We start from the raw sequence: 10000 nt of genomic DNA on the forward strand, positions 1-10000 counted from the left end.
CCGTTACAGTAATGCACAATATTGCTGATGCTAAATACCGAAGGTTTCAATTCAAGTAGATGGATTTTGATAGGACCTGCAGTCAAACTGTCTTTTTCCACAATGCATGTATTTCTTTTCAGGTATACTCTGCTCAATTGTGTTTAGAGTGTGTAGGAAGAACGTTTCCACACGCACACAGACACACAGACACACAGACACACACACACACACACGCACAAGTATGCTTTGCTCCATTGTGTTTAGAGTGTGTAAGAAGAACGTTTCCACACACGCCTATCAGACTGACTCAAGCACTTAGTATGTCTACAGATGTACTGATTTTCTGTCTGGATCATTACTGTGCTGTGCCACCATACCTGGCAGCACATGTGCTACTGAATATCACACAAAAGGATGTTCAAGTGCCTGCAGGCATGCTCTTGAGAGAAGGAGCCCGCCCACTGAAGTAGCACTCTGTTCTAGCACTTTCCCTCATCACAACACAAACATGAACACACACATAAACACACACACACACACACACACACACACACACACACACACACACACACACACGCACACACACACACACACACAAAAACACGCGCACACACACACACCCACACACACACACACACACACACACACACACTCAGGGAGCTGCTTACGCTCTGGATGTCATAGTCACACACCCAGGGGCCTGGTTACTGTCTGGTATATTACTGACACACTTAGAGAGTTAGATACTCTCCAGAAACAGTTAGCACTCACACACTTAGAGAGTTAGATACTCTCCAGAAACAGTTAGCACTCACACACTTAGAGAGTTAGATACTCTCCAGAAACAGTTAGCACTCACACACTTAGAGAGTTAGATACTCTCCAGAAACAGTTAGCACTCACACACTTAGAGAGTTAGATACTCTCCAGAAACAGTTAGCACTCACACACTTAGAGAGTTAGATACTCTCCAGAAACAGTTAGTATTCATACACTCAGGGGGCCCTAATGTAATAGATTCGCACGACAGGTTCTAACACGCAACAAACAAGGGCATCCGTGCCAAGCTATTTTGATTGCGAGAGCAACTCTCATTCAGTAATTTCATAACATGAGCACAGACAATTCTATAAAGCATTTGTTTCGTTCTCACTGTTAATTAAATGTCATGAGTTGACCTTTCACAGCGGGTCTGTCCGTGTTCAGTAATGATGCTTGAATTAGAAGCACTCGTCACATAAAGATGTTTTTTATGTAAAACACAACTAGAGTCATTGCAGCACTGAAAGTGTCGTGCAGAAATCGCCATCATCATATAGGTAGCCTAAAGTCAGAATTATTCAATTCAAGGCCAGAAACACAGAAAGCCTGGTCAGATGCTCAGTATACATTTCCTGTCAGTTATCCCATAGTCAAATGTATCTTATTAGCCTATATATTATGTACCATAGCCAATAGATGTTCTTTTTTTTTGTCGTCACACACCTCCGCTCTCTGTCCCCTGGTATGCTGGTCACCTGGTTTGCATTGAACTCGGTGTGAAAGTGTATGAAGTGTGTGAAAGTGTGTGAAGTGCGAAAAAGGAATTAATTGAGGTAGACACCGAAAACAACTCATCTGATAGTTTCCGAAGTTTCCAAAGTTAAATCTCAGCTCGGTTTGTTCGCCATTTGGGATTATTCACTTCCCTCTGGATATGGAATATTATCTGCGTTTCATTTGGGATCATTCCCTTCCCTCTGGATATGGAACGTTATCCGTGTTTCATGGACGTCTTTGCTGTTTCCTTTGCATATGCGCACATTCCTTTCTCCACCCCATAAGCAGAAACAGGACTTTTCTCCCCTACGGAAACTGGGCTACCCATCCCTACTGACCTCTTCACTCACCTTTCCGCCATATTCTACAGAAATAATGTCCCCTCATATCGTATCTAGCATGCTTCTATGCATGTGTATTATTATTTGTTATTATTGATGTTCATGATGTCATGCACGTAGCACACAGCTCGTTGCCCTTTCACATCAGGGCCCAGGGTGTTGCCTATCCTCTGGACACAGCACTAATACGCTCAGAGAGCTGGCTACTCTTGGGATAATATATATATGTAAATGTTATAGTATTTTCATTATATATTATTCACATGTAAATATATATTTTATAATATTCACATGTAATATTTAGTCGCATGAACATTATAATGTTCATATATGTGATTATCAATAACCGGCTTGTGCCAAACATCATGAGCCAATATGATTGATAATCGATACAGGATCAATAACTCTTATCAGAGGCTTCTTTAAATACAAAATACTGTTCACTTTTTGTAGCGTTCTCCAAATTGCTCCTTGTGAGTGACATGTGTGGATGGATTCATAATTAGTGTTTTTGCTCTAATATTCACCTGAGTGGTAATTTCACTAAATGTCAAGTGCATTGCCTTGTTTGTTTATTTGGCACGGCGGGACATTTTTTAATAAAGGAGAATGACTCTCGTGTTAGCGATAATTGTTACATTTCTGACTCACTGAAGAGCCTCAAGGTGACGTATTTTTCTCTGGAAAACAGCACGGGCACTGATTAGGTGCAAAAGTTTTTAACGTCCTGGCGTTTTAGAGCTCATCAGTAACGCAAGCTCTGATTGGCTACCGGTGCCCAAGGGTGCGTGTTTCCTGTGGAGATCTAAGAGTCACACAGCTCACTCTCTGGGTGATGACAGATGCTGATCAGCTGTGGACGTAGCTGTACGCATCTAGCTGTGTCTAAGCGTGTGTGTTTCCTGTGGAGATCTAAGAGTCACACAGTCTGACTTGCGGCAGATTCAGTAGTCAGCAGATGTTAGTGATGTTTGTAGCAGGTACTGTAAGCCTGATTGATGGTTAAAGTGCAACTTCACCCCAAACTCCACCCACTGCATCATTTTGAGAAACGGGGGGGAATAACTCCCAAATGGTTGATTCTACTTCAGCTTCCTTGCAAGGCTCAGGATGATTTTAAACAGTAGATGGCAGCAGCATAAAATGTGTGTAAATTTGTGTAAAGATGGGATTTTTGTCAATATAAACACCAGCATTGATGTGTCTCAGCAGTTCAGTCATGTCATTTAGCTCACAGCTCAAAAATCAGGGTGCAGTTCCACTTTAAAGCATTCCCTGATGTGAGTGTAGACATGGAACAGGGTGCAGTTCCACATTAAAGCATTCCCTGATGTGTGTGTAGGCGGCAAGTGATGCTGGAGGAGGGTGCATCTCCACTTTAAAGCTCTCCCAGATGTGAGTGAAGACATGGAACAGGTGTGGGCTTGATCTGGCGTGTATTCTGTAGTGTAATCTTGATTGATGGCGGACCTGCTGAGCGCTTACATAGCAGTCGATGCTGATGTGGGTCTGGTCAGCTCAGGTCTGGCTCAGGTCTGGCCCAAGTCTGGCTCCGGTCTGGCTCCGGTCTGGCTCAGGTCTGGCTCAGGTTTGGCGTGAGCTGCACGGCCAGCTGCTGTTTGGTTATCATAAGGCTGATTGATGGGTGGCCACGGCCTGCTGAGAGCTGTGATGTGGGGACCAGCTGTGATCAGCACTTTCATCTGGGAGACCAGTGGGGATGGAGGAGTTCTTCTCTTCCTCCTCCCTTTCCCTCTCTTTCACACAAGCTGAGCTCACAGTCAGCCCAACACCTCTCTCTCTCTCTCTCTCTCTCTCTCTCTCTCTCTCTCTCTCTCACTCTCTCTTTCTCTCTCTGTCTGTCTGTCTCTCTCTTTCTCTGTCTGTGTCCCTTTCTCTGTGCGTCTCTCTCTGTCTGCCTCTGTCTCTCTCTCTCTCTCACTGTCTGTCTCTCTCTGTTGTTTCTCTCACTTTCTGCCCTCCCTCTCCTTTGCTCTTTCTCTTTCTTCATCACTCTCTCTTTCATCACACACCCCCTCTTCTGGAGCTGTCAGGGGTTTGAACACACAGTGCAGAAGCTTGTGTTCTCTCTTTCTTCTAGAGCTGTCAGGGGTTTGGACACACACACACACACACACACAGCGCAGAAGATTGTGTTCTCTCTTTCTTCTGGAGCAGTCAGGGGTTTGGACACACACACACACTCACACACACACACACACACACACACACAAACACAGTGCAGAAGCTTGTGTTCTCTGTTTCTGCTGGAGCAGTGAGGGGTTTGGACACACTCTCTGGCCTGACACTATTGAGCTGACTGACTTGCCTTTCTTTCTCTTTACCTCTTCTCTCCTCTCCTCTCCTTTATTGTTCCATCCATCCTGTCTTTCCTCTCCTCTTCCTTTCGTCTCTTTTCTCTTTACTTCACTGCACTTCATCTGCTCTCACTCCTAACTATTTCACTCCTAACTGCTCTCACTCCTAACTATTTCACTCCTAACTGCTCTCACTCCTAACTATTTCACTCCTAACTATTTCACTCCTAACCGCTCTCATCTCTATTTCACTCCTAACTGCTCTCATCTCTTTTTCCCTTCCACCCTCCTTGTTTTTCTTTCTCCTCTTCTCCTCCTCTTATCCTCTCTTCTCCTTTTATCTCCACTTGCCTCCTTCTCTCCTTTCTCCTCTCCTCTTTTCTCCTCTCTTTGCCTCCTCTCCTTAATTTCTTCTCTCTCTTCCTCTCATCTCCCATCCTTTTCTCTATTCCTCTCCTCTCTCTCTCTCTTCTCCTCATCCTTGCTCCTCTGCAGGAGTATCACGCTCAGTTGGAGGAGATGCGCGTCTCCATCCGGCAGCTGGAGGAGAACCTGTCTGCGGCGCGTCGCCGCAGCGACCTGTACGAGTCGGAGCTGAAGGAGTCGCGTCACAACAGCGAGGAGCTGAAGAGGAAGGCGGCTGAGTACCAGCAGAAGATTCTGAAGGTCAGGCCTGTTAAAACATCTAGAGGAACATTCAGAACAAGGGTTCTCACAGTAATAACAGTGAGAGTTCTAGAACATAGCTAAGAGAGGAAACATCTCAATTCGGAACATTCAGAACAAGGGTTCTTTCAGAAATAACAGTGAGAGTTCTAGAACATAGCTTAGAGAGGAAACATCTCAATTCTGAGCATTCAGAACAAGGGTTCTCTCAGTAATAACAATGAGAGTTGTAGAACATAGCTAAGAGAGCGTTCAGAGCAACTGAGAGAATCCCAATACCTAGAATGAGGCTTTCCAAAACAGCAAAGGAAGCCCTCAGCCCATGGGTTATAACATTCAGCTAAAGAAGGGGGGGGGGGGGGGGGGGTTGTAGAAAAGGAGGGAGGTGGAAAACTATCGACCGGTCTCACTTCTCACGCTCCTATCTAAAACCATTGAGAGGGCAGCTTCCAAACAGGTCACCGAGTTCCTGTCAAAGAACAATCTCCTCGATCCGAACCAGTCTGGATTCAAAAGCGGTCACTCCACCGAAACAGCCCTGTTGTCTGTAATGGAGGCCTTAAAAACAGCTAGAGCAGCAGCCCAATCCTCGGCTCTCGTCCTGCTTGACTTATCAGCTGCGTTTGATACAGTCAACCACCGCATCCTTCTGTCCATACTGTCAAGTATGGGCATTTCTGGCAATGCGCACTCCTGGTTTGAATCCTACCTCACTGGGCGCTCGTTCAACGTGTCATGGCAAGGTCAGCTGTCTGTACCTCACCGCCTCACCACTGGGGTGCCCCAAGGCTCGGTGATGGGACCACTTCTCTTTGCCATTTACACCACCTCGTTGGGCCCTATCATCCGCTCGCATGGTTTTTCCTACCACTGTTATGCCGATGATACTCAACTGTTTCTGTCTTTCCCTCCTGAGGACACCACGGTCTCGGCGCGGATTTCGGACTGTCTCGCTGATATATCCACATGGATGAAAAATCACCACCTTCAGCTGAACCTGGCCAAAACGGAACTGATGGTCTTCCCAGCCAAACAGGTCATCCACCACAACATCAAGATCAATACTGACTCTTTATCTCTTGCTCCATCCAAAACAGCAAGAAACCTCGGGGTCATTATTGATGACCAACTGACCTTCACGGCCCACATCGCCTCTGTCTCCAGGTCGTGCCGCTTTGCGCTATACAACATCCGCAAAATCAGGCCGTACCTAACCCAGTATGCCACCCAGCTGCTGGTGCAAACCTTGGTGAGCTCCCGCCTTGACTACTGCAACGCCCTCCTAACGGGCCTGCCGGCTTGCGTGGTGAAACCACTACAGATGATCCAGAACGCGGCGGCGCGTCTGGTGTTCAACCAACCGAAAAGGGCACACGTCACCCCGCTACTCATCAAGCTCCACTGGCTGCCAGTAGCTGCTCGCATTAAGTTCAAGTCACTTATGCTTGCCTACAGAGTGCTTACTGGTTCTGCTCCCACCTACCTAAATGCTCTTGTAAGGGCAAATGTTACACCCAGGACGCTGCGCTCGTCTAGTGAGCGTCGTTTGGCACTGCCGTCCGTGCAAGCACGGCAATCCAGACTATTTTCATTTGTAGTTCCACGTTGGTGGAACGAACTGCCTAGTACTACCAGAGCAGGGGCGTCCCTCTCTACCTTCAAGAAGCTTTTGAAGACCCAACTCTTCAGAGAGCACCTCCCCTCCTAACTGGCACCTGACTAGCGCTTAACTTGCACTTCAGCAGTTACATTCCTGCACTTCTTTTTCCTCTTTTCTAGGTTGTTGTTTTTCTAATTCTCATGTAAAGTAGTATTTATTGTTACACCATGCTTTTTTATTGCTCTTAGCTTGACTGTTCTCTCCCTTGTACGTCGCTTTGGACAAAAGCGTCTGCTAAATGACTAAATGTAAATGTAAATGTAAATGAAGAAAGGCATCTGTGCCAAATCAGGGTCAGATTTGACTCCGTCTCAGATGATGTCTGTGCTCAGACTGCTGCGGTAGAGGGTGAAGGTTAAGAGGCCGGGGCTGAGAAAGGACTGTAAAAGTTCATGAGGACAATGTGATTCCTCACATGTTATTCCTGATATTTCTGGTATTCCTGGTATGTTACTCAGCGAGTGAAGTGTGTGCTTGCGCCTGCTTGTGGCTGTTTCACAGGCGAAGGAGCAGGGGAAGGCCGAGGTGGAGGAACTCCTCTCCAAACTGCAGAAGGTACAGTCTAGAGGCCTGCTGACACAGACACACACATACACACACACTGGGGATGTGCAGTCTAGACCCCTACTGTCACACACACTGCTGTAGCACTGAGGCACACTAATGCCTTTCCACAATGTTGAAACGTCTCACAGTCAGAACTCCAAAGCTCTTCTTTAGTATCAGTGCCAGTAGTCTAGTGGAGCTGGTTGCAGGGCTTTATACATGAATGCCTTTACCACAAAGCAGCAGGTTTACAGGTATAACAGCACACTCACACTTCAACCTTGCAGTGGAAGGACTTTATGTAGTTGATCTAGTAATAGATATATATGCTTACGTCCTCTGGGCCGATTATGACATTGAATCCTGGAATGTCTTCTATGTGAAGTTGAGTTTGGTTTTGAAGAGCAATTAAACTGTCATTGTCAAACACTCATTCATGGTTGAAATGACTACAGAAAGAACATTGCCAGTATTATATCATCATATACACATAAAAAATAAAACAAAAAAAAGTATTATGTAGTATGTTCGGCCATTTAAAACGCGCCGTTTCTTTTCCAATACAGGTCAACAATGAGCAACAGACAAAGATCCAGGAACTGGAGGACAGGCTTTCCAAGGTAAACAGGTGGACACACACTACCTGCATGCAATGCCACCCGCGGCGGTGTAGTTACAGCATTATAACATGCTGCGAGCTTAGACCTGAGTTTGGAGTCGGAGCAGGCCGGGGTGGGGCGCTGTTACTCTGCTGCTAGTACAAGACACTAAATACATCATGGTCGTCTTTCTAGGGAGTCCACATACAGCAGATGGGCCCCCCTCCTTTGAGCTGTTTTTCTTTTCTTGTTAAAGACAGTTGGTCACAATTTATGTGACTGGTCCCCTATAGACTATCTACAATGGTCACCATTAATGTCAATATAAATTGATAATTACTGAATAACTACATAGATAAATAATATAAATGTGTTTGTGTGTGTTTGTGTGTGTATAATTTTGTATGTTTGTGTGTGTGTGTGTGTGTGTGTGTGTGTGTGTGTGTATGATTTGTATGTGTGTGTGTGTGTGTGTGTGTGTGTGTGTGTGTGTGTGTGCGTTTGCGTATGTCTATGTTTGTGTGTGTGTGCGTGCGTGCGTGCGTGTGTGTGTGTGGACCCTAGTCGGTGAGGTCAAGCACAGATGCCTCTGAGCTCCTGCAGAGCGTGAGGCAGGCCAAGGAGCGTCTGGAGAGAGACCTGGAGCGACTGCACACCAAAGAGGACAACAGCGACAGCCTGCGCAGACGCCTGCGAGAGACCGAGGTCAGAGGTGGTCACCTGACTCGACCAGTGACGTCATCATAGATTAGGACACACACAATAATCACCTGACTGGACCAGTGACATCATCATCAATTAGAATGAAAACCTCACAAATGATATTCGTGAGAATTATGGTTTGATTCATGACATGTTGAAATAAGGCTAAATTAGATAAGCTTTAATATAATTCTAACTCTAACACTCGAATACTAACTGTAATTGTAAACCCTAAGATGAGTTGTGACAAGAATGCACTCTGATAAAAAGCACATGTAAATCAAAATAAATTATTGAACACCTTAACGTCAAGTGGTTCATACATACCATACTTTACATGTTCCCCCCTGATGTGGTCTGGTCTGGTCTGGTCTGGTCTGGTCTGGTCTGATCTGGCCTGGTCTGGTCTGATGTGGTCTGGTCTGGCCTGGTCTGATGTGGTCTGGTCTGGTCTGGTCTGGTCTGGTCTGATGTAGGTGTGTGTGACTGTGTTCAGGATGGCCGGAAGACGCTGGAGAACCAGGTGAAGCGCCTGGAGATCGTGGAGCGCAGGGAGAGCAAACTGAAGGATGACATCCACACCAAATCACAACAGATACAGCAGATGGCCGACAAGATCATGGTACAGACGAAGGATGAGGACACACACTCCCACACACACACACACACACACATCGACACACACACACACACACACACAAACACACACACACACACACACACAAACACACACACACACACACACGCCCACAGACATGCGCACAAACTCCCACACCTACACACATAAACACACAAATATGCACACAATAATACATAGTTAAACACACATGCATAGTTAAACACACACACACACACACACACATGCACACACACACACGCACACAGCCCTCAAACAGGTGCGTGTGTGTGCGTGTGCATGTGTGTGCGTGTATGTGCCATAACTGTGAGAGAAAAACAGCTTCAAAACATAGCTCAGTCTATAGGGATGAGCATCATCTTTTATGAGATCAGCATGTGTAGTTCAGTCTCATTACTAAATTCATTTTATTACAGTGATCAGAGACATTGTGTTTTTTTTGTGTGTCGTGTTTGTTCAGGATCTGGAGGAGGGTCTGCGCGAGGCCCAATCCGCTGCCCACCGCATGGAGACTCAGCTGGAGCAGAAGGAGAGACTCTTCGAGGACAAGATCAAGGTACAGACCAGCACAGGGCGTCATGGAGATAGCAGGGATGTGGGGAGATAGGGGAAAGCGCCAGTGCTTCTGTGGAATTACTTTAGAAACTATTTTAGAAATATACATGTATAAAACAATATTGGTATGCTCCATTTCGTGTAGTACATAGCACTAAGAGGCCTTTGCTGAGTTCAAATAAAAAGATTTTGAAACGTGAAACATGAGAATATTCTTGATCTTGGAACACATTTATTCAGGTAATTCCACCATTTTCAGGGAAGTACTATAAATAACAAATGCTGTTGTTGTTTTGGTTGTTGTTGTTGTTGTTGTTGTTGTTGTTGATGATTGTTGTTGTGTGATGTGTGCAGGTCCTGGAGGTGCAGATGAAGGCGGACATGGCTGATAAGGAGGCCTTGGAGTCCAAGCAGAGCGCCTACGAGGAGGAGGCCCGGGAGAGCAGCACCCTCAT

The 10000-nt window shown here is 45.9% G+C and overlaps 1 protein-coding gene across 1 annotated transcript in view; it reads left to right on the forward strand.

Moving 5' to 3' along the window:
- Positions 1–10000, forward strand: part of LOC105891590 (citron Rho-interacting kinase) — a 63385-nt gene that overhangs the window by 19612 nt on the left and 33773 nt on the right. The window contains exons 5-11 of the mRNA XM_031570871.2: positions 4676–4846; positions 7008–7061; positions 7619–7672; positions 8216–8356; positions 8850–8975; positions 9451–9546; positions 9900–10000. The exon at positions 9900–10000 is cut by the window's right edge and continues 16 nt beyond it. Of these exons, the coding sequence (XP_031426731.1) occupies positions 4676–4846; positions 7008–7061; positions 7619–7672; positions 8216–8356; positions 8850–8975; positions 9451–9546; positions 9900–10000 (743 nt within the window). The remainder of the gene's footprint in view (positions 1–4675; positions 4847–7007; positions 7062–7618; positions 7673–8215; positions 8357–8849; positions 8976–9450; positions 9547–9899) is intronic.

This window comes from Clupea harengus, chromosome 7, assembly GCF_900700415.2.
Source record: "Clupea harengus chromosome 7, Ch_v2.0.2, whole genome shotgun sequence".
Classification (NCBI taxonomy): Eukaryota; Metazoa; Chordata; class Actinopteri; order Clupeiformes; family Clupeidae; genus Clupea; species Clupea harengus.